The sequence below is a fragment of the Panthera tigris genome, chromosome D3 (assembly GCF_018350195.1).
Source record: "Panthera tigris isolate Pti1 chromosome D3, P.tigris_Pti1_mat1.1, whole genome shotgun sequence".
Lineage (NCBI taxonomy): Eukaryota > Metazoa > Chordata > Mammalia > Carnivora > Felidae > Panthera > Panthera tigris.
Window position 1 is genome coordinate 55,146,532 of NC_056671.1, and position 21,584 is coordinate 55,168,115.

General features: G+C 36.6%; 1 protein-coding gene across 7 annotated transcripts in view; it reads right to left on the minus strand.

Annotated features, from left to right (window-relative positions):
• The window catches only part of NOL4 (nucleolar protein 4), a 426,345-nt gene that overhangs the window by 95,374 nt on the left and 309,387 nt on the right, over positions 1 to 21,584 (minus strand). For all 7 annotated transcript variants that reach the window (XM_042962703.1, XM_042962702.1, XM_042962709.1 and 4 more), the window contains one exon: positions 11,863 to 11,976. In XM_042962703.1, the coding sequence (XP_042818637.1) occupies positions 11,863 to 11,976 (114 nt within the window). The remainder of the gene's footprint in view (positions 1 to 11,862; positions 11,977 to 21,584) is intronic.

The following is a 21,584-nucleotide window of genomic DNA, read 5'->3' on the forward strand; positions in this document are numbered from 1 at the left end:
TGCCCTTGAATATCGGGACCAGAATGCACTATTACGTTTTCTTATGTATCAAAACTAGCACCAGAACCAAGCAAGATAAGAACATGGCATGCCACTAGAAGTGATTTAATGAGAAGTTTGATCTTAACATAGGAAGATCACTGGGCTTTCAACCTGATTGTATCATTTAAAGTGTTATTTTGATCTTGTTTATGTTCAAGGCAAACATTAAAAAGAACTTAGAGATGTGACTTGCTTTTTGATCTATATATGCATCATTTTTCTCTTGATGAAAGGGTGCGGGCAAGGCCTCTTAGAAAATAGGTGTGCATAAACTCCTCAAACAGTAGTGAGAGGTAGTCTTTCTTATATCCCATGAACAGGGTGTAAATGAAAACACACACAGGCATGTCCTGTCGACATCTAGAAGCCATTGGGTTGTTAAAGGAAAATAATAATTTAAAAAAATTTTTAAATTTATTTAATTTTGAGAAAGAGACAGAGCACCAGCAGGGGAGAGGGAGACAGAGATAGGATCCAAAGCAGGCTCTAGGCTCTGAGCTGCTCTAGGCTCTGTGCTAAGAGCTCAGAGCCCAACGTGGGGCTTGAACTCACAAACCGTGAGATCACGACCTGAGCTGAAGTCAGACGCTTAACCAACTGAACCACCCAGGTGCCCCAGAAAATAATTTTTAAAAAATATTGTTGACAAGGCAAAGAACACTGATAGTGCAGGAAAGATGTGGCTCCTTCCTGAGGGTGAGAAACTTAGGAGAAAGAGGGTGTCAATAAAGATCAATATTGCCAGCAAGCCTATCAGAAAGCCAGGCTCTTTTGACCATTATGAGAAAGAGGAAAATTACCAAGAAAGCAGGCTGACCTGCCTCCGGGGTTTTCTCTAGGACATATTTTATACGCTCACCTCTTCTGCAGTACCCGTGCCTATAGGTAAGGCTCTAATATCAGAACTGCCCAAGCCTTGGTAAAGATTAATAACGAAATCCATGCTTAAAATTTACGATCAGAAGACTTCTGTCATGAAATGAAGACACACTGAAAGTTTTGAATGAAATGAAATGAAAAAAAGAAAAGTAAAATAAGTGAAACTGAAACAAAAGTAAAATGATGTTTTAAGGAAAGCTAATATTCAGCTACCCCAAATACTCAGCTCTGCAGAAACCCCACTTCCCAAAGTGCTGAGTTACTGAGAGAAAAATGTGTTTCTTGAGGCCACGGGTCTCATTGTATTTACCACGTGAGTCATGTCAGTCATCATAAATCTCTTTAGGAAGCACAGTCCAATTTGTCAAGCCACTATATTATCTAATTTCATAATAAATGTGTGACTATGGCTAAATTTCCCCAATCCACACAATATTGTTGTTTGAGTACCTAGTGGGTTTTAAAGTGGTTGAAGAGAAAAGACAGGGCAGAAAATGAATATATTATGAGAAATAAATTATAAAAATGAGTGCATTTGGCATAAATTGAATATGGCAGATTTTCATTTATCTACTAAGCCTAAAAATAATTCATTTTAAAATCAATATTAACAAAGATGCTGTATTCACAGAGAGCGAAGTTAACCATATGTTCGCCTGACTTTGGCACCAAGAAGTGTATAAACATAGTATGTGAATTTCTCCGTCTGAATTCAAACCACCTACCCATATCCTGACACTTATCCAGAAACTAATAACATCTGAATCCAAAGATGTACCTAAAAATCTAAAAAGAAATCATTTCTGTAAGAATGTGGGAGGGGTGCCTGGGTGACCCAGTTGATTAAGTGTATGACTCTTAATTTTGGCTCAGGTCATGAGCTCAGGGTTGTTGGATAGAACCTGCATCAGGCCCTGTGCTGCGTGTGGAGCCTGCTTAAGCTTCTCTCCCTCCCTCTTCCTCTACCCCTCTCCCTCTAAATTAATTAATTAATTAATTAATTAAATTAATTAATTAAATTAATTAAAAAATAAAAAAATAAAAAAGAATGTGCAAGAATTCTCGATGAAGCCAGAAAACCCAACAGTAAAGTAGACTGAGTGCAAAAAACCCCACATGGATATCACCCAAAAGGATAAAGGTTCTCAGCTTCAGATTCCCCATCCATAGAAGAAGGAAACCATTTACTCGACATGTTTCACAATATTATGAGGGGCCAATAAAATGATGCTCTCTGCATTACTATACAGATATAAATTGATATACCATTACACAAGGAAAATATGTACGCTAAGGAAAACTTTTATACAAAAGTAACCATATTCTCAATTTAAGAAAAAAAGATTTAAAAATCACTGATTGATGAAAACTGTAATGTCAGTTTTTTGAGACATCATAAAGATAAAAAGATCTTTAAGACAGAAGAATAATCTTTGCATATAATTTCATAAACTGAAACTACAGGAAAACATTAAACTTTGATTTCTAATTCGCTGAGCTAAGGTTTTGGCACAGAAGAGCAGGTAAGCCCAGGTCACTCATGTTTAACTTAGAAATACCCTGAAACCATCTGTTTATTTTGCAGAAGATTCATCTTCACAATCACTTTTTGGCATATGCTCAGCTTTGCATATCATCTCATTCAAATAGCAAGTTTGAGGGGCGCCTGGGTGGCTCAGTCCGTTAAGTGTCTGACTCTTGATTCCGGCTCAGATCATGACCTCACGATTTGTGAGATTGAGCCTGTACCAAGCACTGTGCTGTTAGTACAGAGAAGTGTTTAGGATTCTCTCTCTCCCTCTCCCTCTCTCTCTGCCCCTCCCCCGCTTGTGCTCGCTCTCAAATAAATAAAACTTAAAAAAAAATCAATAGCAAGTTTGAAATGATAGGTGTTAAGGAAAGTAATTCCTGTCTGAATCAGGACCCCACCTTTGCCCTTGAGTCTCAATACTCCTTGTCCATAGGCTTCTGAAGCTTTGTAAAAATAAGACATTTCAGTCTCCTTCACACTCCTCTCTGGCATGCATTAAAAGTCCAAATAACATCATATAAAGTGCCTACACAACCTAGTTTAAATCTTCATGTCCAATCTCCTGTCCTTGTATTTTTTCCCCCCAAGAATCTTGTTTCCCTCACAGGAGACTGTGATTTTTAACACTCAAGAAGTTTTCATGCATGGAAATGCTCCATGTATCCAGAATATCATCCTTTAGCTTTTTTGTCTGTCAGAATCTCCTTTACTTCCCAAGGTCCGGATCTAATAGTGCCTCCTCTGGGAAGCCCTCCTGGGTTCCCTCGGCAGAATTAGGAGTGCTGTCCCCTGGCTCTTACAGCAATCTGGTCATGCTCTTATAATTTTATTTATCATGCTAATTTCACTTATCTTTAATAGAATGTGAGTTTCTTGAGGAAAAGTATTATGTCTTATCCATCTGTAAAGGGAGAATAAAAATACCTGTTCAGCAGCAATATTGTCAGAAATAACGGAATATCTACAAAAAAACCAATCTAGTGTTACTAAATCTAGCACTTAGTAAACCTCAGTAAAGGTTCCCCTCTTCTTACTTGTTTCATGGCCTCTGTATATAGCAAAATATCTTCCATACAATGAATATTTGCTAAATAAACCACTTTAGAACTTACTTAGAAGCAATTTTCTCCTATTAACATTCCTATTCATATTCCTTGCTGATACAGATAAATGAAATATTTAAATAAGTACCCAGAGAAGTTAAAAAAACATGGAAAAAGAATAAAGTTTAAAACTTTTTCCATTAAAAAGGTATCTTGCAAAAACTCAAGTTGGAATTAATTCATATTTGATGTCCAGCTGCATTAAGCTAATGCGGAAAGAATACAAACTCATAAAGCAATTATTTTGCTTACAAAAGATCAACAGAATTCAGGTCAAGTATTCCTCCCCACAGAGCAAATAAAAATTCCGGTGAAAGTATTTTAACCCTGTTTCTCAAATATTATATAATGTGTATAGTAAGCTCAAACTTTTAAATTGGAGTGGTAAAAATGCATTATAATGATCCACAAAGGATATTTTATGTAACTGTAAAGCATTTTATTTTGGCATATATCTTTACTTTTCTTTAGTTGTTATACTTCTAAAACTTCTAAATGTAATGGAACATATAATATTACCATATTTTTATTATTGAAAAATGTGATTATACCCATTCTAGAGTCTGCTCTGGTCTAGCAGAGGTATGATGATAGGTCTGCAGTAGTGAGAATGCTTGCCATCGTGTCTCTCTGGATTGGTTTACCGATTGGTCTATTCTTTGGTGCTCATGAATTCAAGGTCATGGTTTGATATCTACTGTGTTAGCTATTTCCCATATAGGAAAAAACTCTATTCCTTTAGAATATGATTATTCACTACATATTGCCAGGTCTTTTAGCGATGATGTAAGTAGATCGTTCAGCGCACACCCATCACAGAAAGAGAAGAGCGTCAAGTGATGCCCTCCAATGGTGAGTGTGCAAATGGCGTATTTATGGATGATTCAAATGGATGAACTACGCGTTTCTGAAGACTACAGAGCCTTATCTTTCTGTGGAGTTCTATCTGTAGCCAAGCACTGGATGTTGTCGTACCCCTGTTATAAATATCTAACGTAAAAATTTAATTGATGGTGACTTCAAAATTGGAAAGAATAGAAATGTAATTTTGGGAAAGATTTAAAATAGTTGAATGATGGATACAAAATGGAATTGTACTTCAAGAATAAAACTGGAATTAGAAATCACATATGGCTTAGTTTTTTTTTTAACTGAGGGCATAACTGATATGGCCATTGATACTTAATTGCCTCACACTTGCGAAGAAATAAAAATTAAATCAAGGGACCCTGTTATTTTTATCTGACACCATGGAATTTTTATTTATAGGGTCTGGTGAATTTAAAAACAAAAAGTAAAAGAAGGAGAAAAGGATGGAGGGAAAATTCATGTAATATGATAAATGCAAAACGTATGGAAAATTTGTGGGTTCTGCAGCTCAAGGCCAGTCCTCTTCAGATGGGAGTTACAAAGTTAGGGGTTCACTATCAAAGAATGTATCTGTGAATTTATGGTTCCCTTTCCTATTCAAACCCTAGACTTATCTGTCTGTGTCGATGCTTCTTAAAGAGTGTTACCAACCACTCAGAGGGGACATTTGGAAAATATATAGCAGGTGACACAGGCACGAAGCGGGTGGGGGGCCAGTTTCCTGGAAACTCCAGGCAGTCTTGATTGACTAAGAGCTGTCTCTCCTCCCATGTGGATTTTAAAATAAGTCCTTCTGGATATTTTGGGTGGGTGGAAGCCTACATACAATCACCTGAGCCTAAAAGTTCACTTCAGGTATGAACACAAAGTTTTTATGCATGCTTTTAAATATGCATTATTTCAGGCATATCACTACTATGTAAATCAAGGGAATATTGTACTGTGTATTGTTTGGAACTTTACCAATAGTTTTTCACCATCTGGAAAGTTCGTGTCACCAAGAGTGGTGAGCTGTCACATCACACGTATATCAGAGGACAGCTGTAGCTGCCGCTTCTTCAGTGATTTTAAATGGAACAAGTGGTTTTAAAAAGCACAAGGATTGGATCAAAGCAGGGCTCTACCCTGAGCAACTCTGCACTCTTGGGAGAAGTTAGCTTTAGCCTCAGTTTCCTCACTTCATTAAAAGCCATGACGATGACATAAAATAGGCTTGGAAAACACCTCGCACTGGACTGCATCCCCAAACACTTCTGATGCTATTCTTCACCTTAACATTACCATGAGTAAGGAGAATAAGGTCCCGTATAGTGAGATGATTTTGGGAAGTTTATTCTATCTAAATAGTTTTTTTTAATTTTTTTTTAACATTTATTTATTTTTGAGAGAGAGAGAGAGAGAGAGAGAGAGAGAGAGAGAGAGAGAGAGAGAGAGACAGAGCATGAATGGGGGAGCATCAGAGAGAGAGGGAGACACAGAATCTGAAACAGGCTCCAGGCTCTGAGCTGTCAGCACAGAGCTTGACACGGGGCTTGAATTCACGGACAGCGAGATCATGACCTGAGCTGAAGTCGGACGCTCAACCGACGGAGCCACCCAGGTGCCCCTCTATCTAAATAGTTTTAAATTACACATGTCACAAAGGAAATACAATGTAACCCAAGAACTACCCTCTATGGCACTTTGTTGTCCTTCTATAGTGTATTTTCTCCTTCAGATGAGAGAAGCGTGCTGAAACAGATGTTGAAAGATTCATAGATGTCAGGTTTTCTCTAAAATACCATGTTATAAATATGAAAGAAAAATGGTGGGAGCAGAATACGAGTTGAGGATGATTAAGAATGGGAGCCTGGGGGTGTGGGCTGGAAAGGAACAGAAATTGGTTTCCAGCTGCATCTCAGTTACTATCACATTGTTTCAATATAAGCATAAAACCCTACTGAAAAATGTTGCTTTAAGTTGTGCATTTGTTACAGTTTATAAGTGGTACCAAAAGGACACACAAGACAGAATGAAATACGAAAGAAAAGCTGCGTGTCTTGAAAACTCTGTCTTGACCAGGGGGGCTTCAGCTCGTTTTCAAAAATGTCCTTGAGAAAATAAAAAGTCTGTGTCAAAACTGCCACTATGCTTACACAGCTATATTTTCAACTTTGTATCCACAATTACATTTTTTTTTGATAATATGCTCACTAAGATGTCCACCCTAACAGAACACAGGAAGAATCGTGACAAGAAGCAGGTCGCAGGGAATTCAGCACTGCCAAAGAAAACAGAGTAGCAGGAACGATGTTAGGCTCACTCAGTGTTTGTAGGTCCTGGCTGGTGCTTTCATGCTGGTTTACTAGCTCTGATTTTTTTTCTTTTTAAATTAGCAAAACACCCAGTTTTCAGTAATTTTTCCCTTGATTTCTCACCCTTTATTATGTCACAAGCAACTAACAAGCCATGTCCCCTTGCCCCCTTCACTATGTTCTTTTCAATAGAGTCAAAGAGGTCACATCACAGCCTACCATTGACTTCCCATCTGTCCTCATCACTGCAAAAGCAGTCACCTAGCACGTGTGCTGTGCTGTCCTTCACGAGGGCCGTGTCTGTTGCGCTGATGCTGTCACAGCCCTTACCCCTTGGTTTTATGTGATCCCCAATATGGCACTACAAACTAACTGAAAGAACTGGGGATAGAGAAAAGAAACCAAAGAAACTCATATTATTCATGAATCCCTTAAGTTTATCAGTCATCAAGCCCAGGAATGAAACATATATCATCCCTTAAAAAAACAGCAAAAAATATACACCAATGGGAAATAAATCATCAGCAAGTAGCAGGTTCTAATCTCTCACTTTCTGCTCTTGTCTATCCAGATGAACTGTAACCAAGAACCTTGAGAGATCTTTGTTTTTAAGGAAAGAGGAATGAAATAAAGACTGAACAAAGGCAATCTTTTAGTTGAAAGATAAGCTATGACATAGAATCATAAAAGTGAAGTCTGATTTTGACCAGTTTTTTGAATTGTCAGAGTGAGGAAGAATTTCCTACGTACCATAAAAATTCCAGATTTTCACGTTAAAAGAAAAGAAATGCGGACTATATTCTATAATGCATTGAGGGTTGACCTCAGCTCTGTGAAATCTGATTCCGGATGAAACGGTGTCTCCTGTCCTTGCCACTGGCTTGCTCCGGGGCTCAGGCTGCATAATAACCAGACTCGTCTGGATTGTGGTGTAAGGTGGGCATATGAAATAAAGTATTTAACACATCCATAACACCTTTCATGTTCATAGCTCAAACAGCTTTATAAAATCCAATTAATTCATCAAGCTTCATAAACTCTGAAGGACATACATAATTATAGCTCTCCGCGTGGCTACGCAATGGCAGCAAGCACTCAGATATGGGGCTTAACAGAATCCAGATTTAACTGTCCAGTTTTTGAGCTTCCATGCACCTACAGAAAGGCAAGGATGTGATACAGAATCTCTGAGTCACCAGCAAATTTTGCTAAGAGTTGTGAGTTGGGTTAAGAATGCGCACAGAAAAGGATGATCTCATCGCCAACACCCAAAAGAATCCTTCTGTCTCTTACTTGCGTAAAGAAGGTCTAGATCTAATTAGGAGAGGGCTGTCCCATTCGCATGCTTTGGTTGGCAGTGCACAATTACTTGATGGAACACTTTGTGTGGCACGTTAAATGAAATATGAGTTCAGAGTAAGCAGAAATAATTCATGGATTTTTAAATATCTGTGTGTAATATATTTTATTTATTTTGAAATACTAAACACTCAATCAGTGTTCACAGTTTAGAACTCATTTCCCCGATGAAGTGAGGCACTTTTTCAAGTTGATATTGAGGCAAAAATGTCCTTCCTGGAATAATTTGCTTACTGGGGAAACCTGGTTTGCTAGATATGAAAAAGCATAAATATCTTTATGATTAAAACAGATGGTTTTCCAACAGAACACTGCACTGTCAAAAACATTACAAGCAGAGGCACACATGACAGGAGTCCTAAGAGTTTGTTCCAGGACACGGGTTTTCCCTCAGTGAATATAATCAATGGAAGGTAGTAAGACTGTAGAGAGATCTAGAGTGTCCGCCTCACACAGTAGAAACTCATTGTCTGATTTGCTCATTCAGCGGGGTGACCCTGTACAAATAACCCCTCTTCCTTGAGCCTTCGGTTCCGTACATGGACATGGGAATAATAACACCCGCTTTTCATGGGGTGTTGAAATTACTAAATAGGAAAAATAAAGTCCCATAAAGCACCTATTAGGTTGCCAATAAATCACAGAATGTATTTTTTTAAATATTTTCCTCCATATCCCCCATAAATCCCAGGCCCACTGAACACTTTTAAAACCTGGAAAGAACGTTCCTCTGTGGGGAAAATATTGGACATCCCCTATTCCCAGGTGACAGAGCTTTGCAATAAATGACCACTGTGTAGGAGGACAGAAATAGGAAACAGGTAACATGGGAAGCAGAGTCAAGGACCACTGATCCCCACCCATTCTGGCCCCCTGGTCCCTGGGCAGTAGTTAGAAGTCACTGTTCTCATGATTGCTAATAGTTAAAAGTTGCTAGTAGCTTTTCTTCAATGGGTAGAAGTTCTAGGAAGCAATTTTGATCTCAATTTAAAGACTGCACAAATGAGTATTCCCTTCTGATAATAGGACACGTGTGTTAGTAAATAGCCGATCTTAGGACTGGAGGTAACATTTTCCTACCACTTAGGTATGTATGGAAGCATATACATAGGAGTTTGAATACAGTATAGCTCTGACAGTATATGTAAACTTATTAAATGAGCTATGTTTTCATATGCCTTGCCTTATTGAATCCTCAAAATAAACCTATGAATTTGATATATGTAACCTCGATTTGATAGATTAGGCCAACAGTGGTTAAGTTACTGGACCCAATATTGGTGGATACATAGAAGTATCACAGGTAGTTCATAGCACCAATCAGTCATTTAATTTTCATGACAACTGTATATATGACTGACACCATTCTAGAGTGTAGATGAGGTGGGATATATGTCAAGACAACACAGAAAAGCGCATTCAATCCCAGAATTCTATTATGTTGGTTTCTAGAATTATGATATTTTCTCAAATAGACTTCATCTGACTTCAAAATTCCTATATCTGAGATACTACTATTAATGTTTCTTTCTAGATTTATTGATGCCAAGGCAATGACAGAACATCAGTTACAATCTTTTCCTAGGCTAAATTTGTTGATGCTTACTATATGCCAGGCTAAGTACTTAACATAAATGTGTCATTTAGCATGCTCACAACAACCCTTTAGGATTAGAACTGTTATTGTTATCGTGCCCATGAAGAAACTGAGGCACAGAGAATGGAGTAGCTTTCTGAAGAGCTATTAGTAAGAGTAGGGCTGAGAAACCAAACCAGATGTACTTAACTCCAGAATGTGCCATCTTAATGACTGTGCTATATGGTATTGTATACAGGGCTCTGACTTGTTCCAAGTAAGATAGATTCTAGGCTTATAATAATGATAAAAGTCTCACGGAGGAATGCATATGTGCATAAACATGACTGGCCAAGGATGATTAACAAACTCAAAATCAGTATTTTCATATACATTTTATCTGAGGCTAATACTACATTTAAAAAATATTAGCTAGGGGTGCCTGGATGGCTCAGTTGGTTAAGTGTCTGACTCTTGGTTTTGGCTCAAATCATGATCTCACAGCTCATGGGGTTGAGCCTCACGTGGACAGTGAGTGCATTGACAGTGTGGAGCCTGCTTAAGATTCTCTCTCTCCCTCTCTCTGCCACTCCCCCACTTGCACTGTCTCTGTCTCCGTCAAAATAAATAAACTTAAAAAAATTTTTTAACCAGGGATTTCATATTTTGCATTGTTTAGAATTATTAGCACATGCCATATTAATAATAAACACATACAATTTTAAAATACTGCCACTCTGAAACATTTTGAAATATTTTGGTCCTGGACTGGAAATACTTGTTTTATATATATGTACATATACATACATATATGTATATATGTACATACATATATATATACACATTATACATATACATTATATATATAATGTGTATACACATTATACATATACATTATATATGTATATGTATGTATATATATATGTATATGTACATATATATGTATGTACGCATATATATACATGTATATATGTATATATATGTATAGTATGCATATATGCATATGTATGTATATGTGTATATATATATGTATGCATATATATACATACATATATATACATATATATAATTTTAAGAAGCTCATTGGCCCGTAGGAAAAAACAAAATTAGACTGAAAATTTAGTCTTCTCATCCCAAACTCAACTAAAGATATGAAGCACAAGATCATTTATTGTAAAAATAACTTAAAAGTCAGAACACAGCATACTTTTATGTGTAGTATTTAATATTGTGTGCTATACTTTAGTATTTGATTATGGACAATTAAGAGGGCCAGAGATAAAAAGAACACAGAGAAAGGCATTCAGACCTGAGGAGGGGAGACCGACAGAGGCACATAAACCAAGGGAAAACTGAGCAAGACATAAGCGCACAACGCCCGCAAAATGCACACGCCCACACCACATACAGCTACATCCCTAGGAAGGAGACACAGATAGAAGGATACTTAATGGGTATACAGTAAATGATTCATTAATACGGAAGCAAGCCCAGGACATATATTTTCATTATTTTCTGTCCCCATTTTACAGCTTTCCAGTCTTTCAAAGTATGTGCTTTCAAGATTCCCAGAGCAATTCACTGACGTTTAGCAGCAGAGCAGGGGAGATTAAAGAGAGGTTCACTTTCACTCGAAATGAACACAATAATGTCACTATTATAAACAATCAGGTAAATGTACAACACGAACATAAATGATCAGTTAGAACCATTTATTTAAATAAGTAATTAGCCTGCAAATTGGATACTAGCCAGAATTCCTGATTTTACAGCTGTCCATTTTTAAAAATTTTTTATTGTTTATTTTTGAGAGAGAGACAGAGTGTGAGTAGGGGAGGGGCAGAGAAAGAGGGAGACACAGAATCCAAAGCAGGCTCTAGGCTCTAAGCTGTCAGCACAGAACCCGATGCAGGGCTTGAACCCACGAACTACACCGTGCGATCACGACTTGAGCTGAAGTCAGACACTTAACTGACTGAGCCACCCAGGTGCCCCACAACTGTCCATTTTTTCACCACGGAAAATGTAATGGATGCCCACTGATCTCATGATCCTGCACTTTCAACTTTCAATTCATATCATAAAGACCTCAAAACTCTACCTCAGTGTACTTCAAAATCCCAGAGCTTTCGCCCTTCTACCTGAATCAGACTAACTGAACAATATTTGCAATAGCTGGTGTCCACCGACCCCGAGGCTCCTCGGTACCTGTTGTCTGTCCAGGCGCATCCTCTTGGCGGCATTTCTGCTCTCACTCTCACAGGCTGAAGCCAAGATACTCTCTGCAACTGCTGAAGTCAGGTGGGAAGGAATAGGTCGAGACTAAAAAAAAAAAAAAAAAGAAAGAAAGAAAAAAAAGAGAGAGAGAGACATAAAAAATTATTAACAGACCCGTGCAATTCTCAGAAGAGCTCATAGGATGTGCAGGAGTATCCATTTATTTCGACTAAATTAATTTTGATAAAAAGAGGAAATGGAAATTGCAAAGATGAAAAATGAAAGCTAGTTAGAGGTTAAGGTATAGTTACTACACAGATCCATCAGTCAGTCCCAGACCTCCACATTCCCAAGTATTTGGTCTGGGCCATTACGCTGGAACTTGAACAGGCGGTGACAAAATGCTGACTGGGTTTTGCAAATAAAAGAAGTGCCTTAATTCTTTCAAAACACATGACAATGCACAACAAAACAAAAGCAAGTGACAAGGCTGAAACATAGCTGGAAAAATGGACAGACACTCAGACCATGTCAAACAATCTTAATATGAAATATGAGTATTTACAGTTGAAGTTGTGACACATTTGGTGTGACTAAAATCCTCTAAAAAAGCTTAAATACAAACCAAAAAGTCAGTCCTAGAACAATTTTGATTTAATAAAAGTTTGATATTTTCATCTGAGCTGTATGTGTACCTACATGTTTTATTTATAAAATAGGAGTCGATATTATTAACTTAATAGATACATGTTGGAAATCCATCTTCTGTATAGTCCACGCAGAAATTAATTAACCCCCCAACTAAGCTCGTAATTAACTTCAAATTGTTTGCAACTCTCCATATCATTTGTGATAATCAGAAAATTTTTCCATTTTCTTTTCCCCTAATTACGTGCAAAATCATCTAACTGAAAGATGAAGTGCTTAATGATATTGAACAGTTTTTTAATGAAGATAAGCAAATGACAGATAAGAAATAACATGACAATTTAGCCAGATAAGTTAGCCAAAGATGCAATTACAAAATAAAAATGCCCTTTGGGAAGTTAGCCTATATAATGACATGCCACCTTAGAGTTTTCAAAGCCTCAATCTCAAATATGTATGGATGCCATTTATTAGAAGCCTCTGACCTAATAGACAACTTTTAATTTTTTTTAAGTGAATATGAGCATGCCTTTATGGCACTTGATTCATTTTGCTAAGTCTAGCATGTAAAATGTGCTTTAGCAAATTGGCCCATAGGGTTTATATCTCAATATTATAGAACAGCTAAATTCGGACCATCAATGTTTTCACAGATATTCGTCAGTGGAATTTGTATAGTGTACGAAGAGACCAGGCTCTGACCTTGCGTGACCTAGGAAACAATTTCTGTAGCTGCCTCGGCCACCCTCCTCATGCTTCCACCTGCAAAGTCACCTCTATAGACAAAAGGTAAGAAAGGTACAGGGTACTGTCTCCACTGTGAACCCTGTGAGATGCCTGAAATGACACCTGGACAACTTTGATAATAAAGCATTAGGATATCTGGAAATGCTATTTTTTTGCAAAAGAAAGAAAAGAGAGAGGCCCCTGAGGTGGCAGTTAAAAGCAGCAGATGCATTTCGAGAAGGAAATCAGAAAGCCAGAATTTGTGTAGGGAACAGAGAGGAGGGTCAAATCAGATAAATTAAAAAAAAAATAATAATAGTCATAAAGATGTAAATATAATTTCAAAAGTCATATTGCTCCTTTATTTCATTCGTACTTCCCTGAGTATGGATAAGATAATCTAGCTCAGAACCAAAAACATATTGAGCCACAAAATCAGTGTCTCATGAAAGGACACAACTCTGGCCACAGCTTGGCTCAAAACTATAATCTAAACCACACAGGAATTAGGTACACGATGTTGTTTTGCCTCAATTGAATTACTTGGAGGCAAAGATATTACAGAAAACAATGAGAATAGGAACATTCCATTATGGAAAAGGAAAAATTATTTGATTGTAGCTAACATTATTCAAACAGAAGTGACAGTTCACATCATTATAAACTACATTAGACCTTTCATCTGGTTCTAGGGACTGAATTAACACAATCTAAATAAAACATCAGCAGCCTCTCTTTTCTTGATATAATTATTGACAGACACATGAAATTCAGAGAGATGTATTTCTGCTCTTCATTATCTTTATTTCTATCAGGTATCTCCATTCAAAATTAGGAATATATAAAGCTGTGGAACTTTATTCAGCTGATTCGATTGTAGCAATAAACACACACCTTCTTAAACACATAAAGGTTTGTTGAACAGATAAAACAAAAGGTAAAATATCCCTGTAATTAAAATTAGCTTTTCTTTTCAAATTCTTTTTAATTTTTAAAAATAAAATGGGAAATAACTTTCACTAGAACAGTAAAAGTTATTAGGCATGATAATCTATATAATTTCCTTTTCAGAGAACATAACAGAGAAAGTTGGATCTTTTCCAGATAAAGGAAATTGGTCTTCTTAGAAACTAGAATAATGTCCTGGCCAAGTGAGAGGCTAGATCATTTTTAAGGTCACTGGATAGCCTAATATTTCAAGATTTTGGAAAAAAAAATCAACTTCAAGATAAAGCAATCATGTACTCTTTCCTATTAAGTGCAAAAAAACAAGTAGAAGCAAAGATATATGATAAACATTGCCAGTAGGTAAATGATATAATTTTGAAAATACAGTTGTTCTGAGCTTATTGTAGAATTATAGCTTGGTAACTGTAAATAGCCACAGAAATCATTCAGTACAAGTTTCTTCTCTGAAGTTTGAAGAAATTGAAACCTAGATAAGTGATTTGCTAAAGGACAAGTTGACTAGATATAGAAACCAAGGTTCCTGTCTCCTAATTCTCAACCCTTCCATTGTCTAAATTCTGTTGTATACTTAGTACTTTTATGTAATTTATCATTAATGGAAAATATTGTAGAAAAAAATCCTTACACACACTCTGTTGTGTTCAATAAGCAGACCAAAGACAACCTTTATATGTGTATATTACAGTCGTGCTCATTGGAAAGAAAGGCAGAATGAATAAAATCTATATTACAGTTTAATATACATGTATTTTTCAAAGAATTTCCTATATCTTAAGTGAATAATAAAATATATACATCTAAGTAGAAACTACTAGCATCCTTATTTTAAGATAAATATAACACCTGACTCATACTGAGTGGTTGGGATGGGAAGACATAATATAGGAAGCTGAGATTCATTATCTCATTTAATTTTCCAAGCAACTCTTGAGAAAAATATTTATAATACTCCTATTGAGGAAAGATAAATCGAAGTTTGGAGAAATCATATAACTTGCCTGAGATCACACAGCTATGGATGTGGAAATACCTGAATTCATATCTAAGTCTGATAATAAGTTGGGAGTAATAGTTAATTCCTAGTAAAGAATTATTGCCAAAGTACACCGAAGGTCTCAGTAGCTTAAACAAAGTTAGAGATCTTAAATACTACACACTCCTACAGAGAAATCCATTTACAGCTAACTCTATTTTGCATTTAAGCAAAGAGTATATTAGGATCTCACCAAAATTCTTCTCTTAAAGAGACTGAAATTCTCCTAACATATTTTCCTGTTAATTCTTTAAAAACCTTTCTTCACTAATAGCACAAAAATAAGTTTAACTTTTCTCAGTTCTGTCACATACTCTGCACGGACGCAATATAAACTCACATGGTTTTCATGTTGGAGAAACCAGAAGTGCCAAGACATCACTGTATGTGAAACATAAGAGAACCTTAGTTTTGTGCCCAAAATGAGAATAAGGAGCCAGGAAGGGTTCTTTCTTTCCTGTGAGGCAATCTGTTAAAAATTCCCTTGGTTCTAATACTGATGAGCCAATAATGAATGCCAATGCTTTCACCACCCTTGGAGCTCCATTATGCTGCGCTTGGATAGAAGATACTACAATTGCAAGTCTTCTGCTTATTGTCCCTCCATAATTTGTTCTTTCATAATTTGTACTTTCATAAGTACTTCACAACTCTGAAGTACTTATACCAAGACAGTAAGAAGGAAATTAATCATTTTTGCTCCTTATCAAAGTGATTTTATCATAGAGGAATTTAAAACTATTATTTACTGTGAGTTTTGAGAACTATCTTCACCAGAACTCTCCTTCACCACATTTGATGGTAGAGAGCTTACTCTAATACTCCCGCATTTGTGTCTTCCTGGAAGGTAATTAGCAGAATGTGTTAAGGACCGTAGTCATGGATTCCACCAGGGACAAGTGCCGTAATTTCCCTCTTACATTGGTAAGAGTGCCCATGAAACACAAAAGCCTCCATGTGATAACCTAAGGATATTTTTGACAAAAAAATGCATAGAATTCAATAGATAATTTATGAAAAACAACACTTCTCCTTTTGGTTACACATAGCTCAGTAAATATACTGTTTGGTATCTAATAAGATTTTTAAATGATGATTCAAAAATATATGTAACTATACCGTTTACATGATCTACACCTGGAATGAGATTTGTTACCTATTTCTTACCCTAGAGAGGAGACCATGCTAACTACCCTCGCTAATTATCTCTTCGTAATTAACTGTCATGAGTTGAACTTTCCCTAGCACTGTTCTTATTGCAATAATTATCTATGACCAAATCAGTGGTTGTTTCATTAAACAGATGGCTCAGCTGTCGCGTAGAACTTTTGGAGTTTAAAAAGTCACATTTTAATTGGGGACTTAAGATGTGATTGCTGTTGGCACAACATAAATGTGCCTTTCCTTATAGATACGTGTAAAACTTAATACCACACCAACAAACTAGTCCACTTTTTGATCTCAAAACTATAAACTACACAATGTTAGTGTCCTCAGAACTGTTGTACATTTAAGATGCTCCAGGTTGTTTTTTTTTTTTTTTTTTTTTTTTTTTTTTTTATAAAAAAGTAAAGATAAATCATGACTGGGGGCACCTGGGTGGCTCAGTCAGTTAAGCATCCAACTCTTGATTTTGGCTCGGGTCATGATCTCACAGTTCGTGGGTTCGGGCCCCATGTCAGGCTCTGTGCTGATAGTCCAGAGCCTGCTTGAGATTCTCTCTCTCCCTCTCTTTCCTTCCCCCACTTGCATAGACAAGAAACATAAATTTAAGTTTAATAAACTTAAAAAAAATAAATCATGACTATAAAACTGTATTCATGGATTTATAGTACTTATTTGTGGCAAGGCTCACTAGCCTCCAGGGTTTAAGCATAACTAAATCAAGTAATAAATGAGACCAGATTTGGAGCAACTGTGATATCTACCCAAGATTTTATGTAGAATGAGCTCTTTCAAGATAATTAAAGCAAATGATACATTACTCAGAATTGACATAGGACCCTAAATTATTTTTCCTAATCTTGTTACTTTCTAGAATACATAATTTAAAAATTCTGCAGCTTAGATGATATGCATATTTTATCTCCGACCAAATGATATATCTACACCTAAAGGGATAATTGTTACAGGCTGTGTAGAAAGTTGTAGCTCCTAAGGGATCCCTTCAATTAATCAAGCAGCTTCATTTGTATCCATCAGTGGAATAAAGTAATAGTTTAGTGATGAAGTGACTGACTTGAATATTATTATGAAATCAGCTACTTGAAATCTGACCGCTTTTGCTTTTTAATCTCTCTGAGCCTCACTCATTCTGCTAGGTATCATTAATTCTATTTTTGCAAATGGCAAAACCAAGGCTCATTCAGTAAGTTGTGAATAAGAAAAATAATATTTATATCATGGGCTAATTTTTGGAATTCCATGATGAAGTAATGTACATAAAGTCACTGATACATTCACTTATTCAACAAACATATCTAATAAGCACATTCTATATGTCAGAAAGTATGTCATGTTCAGATATATAAACAGTATCAATACTGTCTCAGCCATCATAGTTTACAATCTAATATATGCCTAGCATGTAGGGTGTAATACACGTGCAATAGAATATGTTAATTACAGACTTGCAACCTTTTACCAGCAATTCTATAATGCTAATATTGTATAAACTGAAAATTGTTTCAAAAAATTTGGGGAAATTTGGCAGACAAAAACTGATATGGCCTTTTCCCTACTTTCTGTGAATATTCTGATCTTTTATGTCAGAAATACTAATATATTTGTATATGAGCTGCTTTCCCCGACTCTGTTGCAAGTGTTATGCAATAACTGGAATATATACTCTATCATGTTCCCCAAATCTGAAAAGTTCTGAATTTTGGACCACATATGATCCAAGGTTTCAGGTAAAGCGTGTGGATGTGGACTAAAAACACAATTCAATTGTTCTTACCTCATCCTAGATGGTTTTGCTGGACATTATGAGAAAAGAGCCTCATTGACCTCACCCTGGCCATGACTATCATAAGGGCTCATCCATCCAAGAGATGGATATATGATCTAAATAGGACTAAAGTCCTTTCATGGGAAGGGTGACCTGGAGCTGGAAGACTGCTCTCGGATGCTAAGTAAGAAGAGGGGCTTAGAGCTGCTGATGGCAACATTTTCCAGCAGGTAGCAAGGACCTGAGAGGAAGAAGCCTGGTTGAGAAATAGGGGATCAGCAAGCCACTGACGTCTGGCCCCATGGATCCAGCTATGTGTGAATCCTTGGATGATCCAGTTTGAGAAAATTCTCTTGACCTATTTAAAAGGAGTTTGAAAATGTATTTTCAACAAAAATGCTAATTAGTCTTCATCTAAGCTTTGACAACAATTATGAATTAATAGTATGCACTTTGGCCTTAATTTTAGAGCATCATTGGCCATTAATAATGATCTTTCACAAATAAATGAGGATTTATGTCATATTTAATACTCAGAAGCCCAGTTTGGCTAATCCCATCTGATAATACTTTTGATCAAGACCAGAAAAACTGAATTATCAACTAAAGTGACATTTTCATTTTTTTTTAATGTTTATTTATTTTTGAGAGACAGAGAGAGACAGAGTGTGAGCAGGGGAGGGGCAGAGAGAGAGAGAGAAATACACAGAATCTGAAGAGGCTCCAGGCTCTGAGCTGTCAGCACAGAGCCCAACGCGGGGTTCAAACTCATAAGCCATGACATCATGACCTGAGCCGAAGTCGGACGCTTAACCGACTGAGCCACCCAGGCGCCCCGACATATTTTCATTTTTAACTAAGTGACTACTTGAAATATCCACTAGGAAACATCCTTTAATTCTGAAAATAACTGACTAGATATGCTTATGATTGTTGCCGATCATGGCATCTTTGGCCCTAATAGCTTATTTGTGAAACCTAAAACTGTATACAAAATCTATTCACTTGGTTAATGTCACTACCTGTTCACACAAACTGCCAAATAGATGAAAATATTTTTAAAATAGGATTTCAAGAGTTAAAAAGAGTTAAAATTAAATGTAACTTTTTTTCTTCAGGGATATATTTTTTTCCCTATTAGATTTTCAGTCAGCAATCACTTTTGTTTGTTTATTTATTTTTTTTATTTTTTACTTTCTAATTTACATCCAAGTTAGCTGGCATATAGTACAATAACGATTTCAGGAGTAGAGTCCAGTGATTCATCCCCTATATATAATACCCAGTGCTCATCCCAACAAGTGTCCTCCTTAATGCCCCTTGCCCGTTTAGTCCATCTCCCCACCCACAACCCCTAGAGCAACCCTCAGTTTGTTCTCTGTATTTAAGAGTCTCTTATGTTTTGTTCCTCTGTTTTTATATTCCCTTCCCTTATGTTCAGCTCTTTTGTATTCTAAATTCCACATATGAGTGAAGTCATATGATATTTGTCTTTGTCTGACTAATTTCACTTAGTATAATATCCTCTAGTTCTATCCACGTTGTTGCAAATGCAAGATTTCATTCTTTTTGACTGCTGAGTAATACTCCATTGTATATAAGCACTTTGAAATGCCAACTATGGAAGACTGTGAAACACATAGCACACAATAAAAATGAGCTTATCTCCCAACTAATTTCTACCACAAAGGAACACATTAGTCAATGTCCATTCATTCATCTTTCACTTGACAATTTCAATTCAGTTGAATTGAGCAGGAACTGAGCAGCTTTCCTGAGCAATTAACTGCACTCTAGGTAAGACATTGTAGGTGATACAGACATGAACAGGTTAAGCAGCATAATACTCAAGGAACATAACTTCTTGTAAGGGAGCTAAGGCCCATATATAAATAACAGCAATATGAGACAGGAGCAAACTACAAAAGATGTACCACAAAGTACAATTTGCACACAGAAGAGAGAGAGATTTAAGGCTGCTTTTAGTGAGAAGTGAGCACTGTCTAGATAGAGACATTTGATTTAGTTTTCCAAATAGTTCAAGAGACTGAGATAGTCAGGATGTTCCAGTAAAGCCAGCCATGGCACACAATTTCAGATTAGACTGCATTTTATCATGTTCCTTGGATACCAGGTACTATGCGAAGTGGGAGTTTTTCCATTTGTTATTTCCAGTGACCAAGTGATGTTGCTTTTCATGTGCAAAATAAATGCTATTTGTTTCTGTTTTTCCCATGAGGAAGCTGAAACTTACTTATACAAGGCCCACCGGCAATAACTGGTAAAGGAGGGCTAAGAACCAAGACCCTCTGACTTTAAAAATCAAGGTGTTTTGTTTTGTTTTTCAGATTTTCTCACCAATGGTGCTAATTTTCCACTGTTTCCTTCAGGGCACAGCTTCCTTCTGCTTGGAGGACATTTCAGCTTTTCCATAGACAGCCTGTAAGTGGTAACCTTGGTCACTGAAGTAGTGCTTTGTTTTTCACTCTGGAAGTACAGTTTAGCTGGGCTTTGATTTGTGAATTAAAACTAGTTTCTCCAAAAAAAAAAAAAAATCGAGACTTTTTGTCCTTGGTCCCTTACAGACGGTCTTCTGGCATCTATTTTGAAGACAAGATGTGTGTCCATTCTGCATTTACGTTTGAGATAATCTCTTGTTTCTTCATAGTGACCTTAAAGAATTTCTTGAGACTGCTGTACTTTCACTAGGATCCACACAGGTACAGATTTGTTTCTGTTTATACTGCTCAGCACGGGTCTATTTCCCTGCTCTTAGGACTCACTGGTTTACTCAAGTCTATAAAATTCTCCCTTCTCATCTGTTTGAATTGTTGTCCTTATTCTAATTTCTCTTCTAGAGTGCCTATTAGATCTATCTTTATCAGTCTATTCTCCACCTTAACTCCTTTTTCCTATTTCTCTTCTCTTTTTCTGTAATTTCCCCTTGATAGAGGAGTAGCTCTTTCAGAGTCCCAGTTTTTTATATAATTCTCAGTTCATGTTCCTGTCTAGTTGCAAACTAAAATACACATCTCCTGAACTTAAGTGGGCATTCAGACTACAACCCTGACCTGTTTTGGCCTACATTCACTTTTTCTATCTTCCTAGTCTGTTACCCTACCAAATTAAAGACTTACAATTATGGCTATGAGTTTTCTATCAGTTTCATAGCCTGAAATTTTCCTTTTATTTCTTTTGATCTTATCTGGTTATTTAAAAGGTTGTTATATTTTACTTAGTATCTGTATATTTGTAGAGGGAAGGTGGGTGGGCTCTATGTGGGGTACTCCATAAGGCTTAGGTCAACATTTTGCTAAAAGATCCAGTGCTAAGTAACTCTGACAACTATGTTGGCTATATTCCTTACCCTCTATTTACTTGTCAATC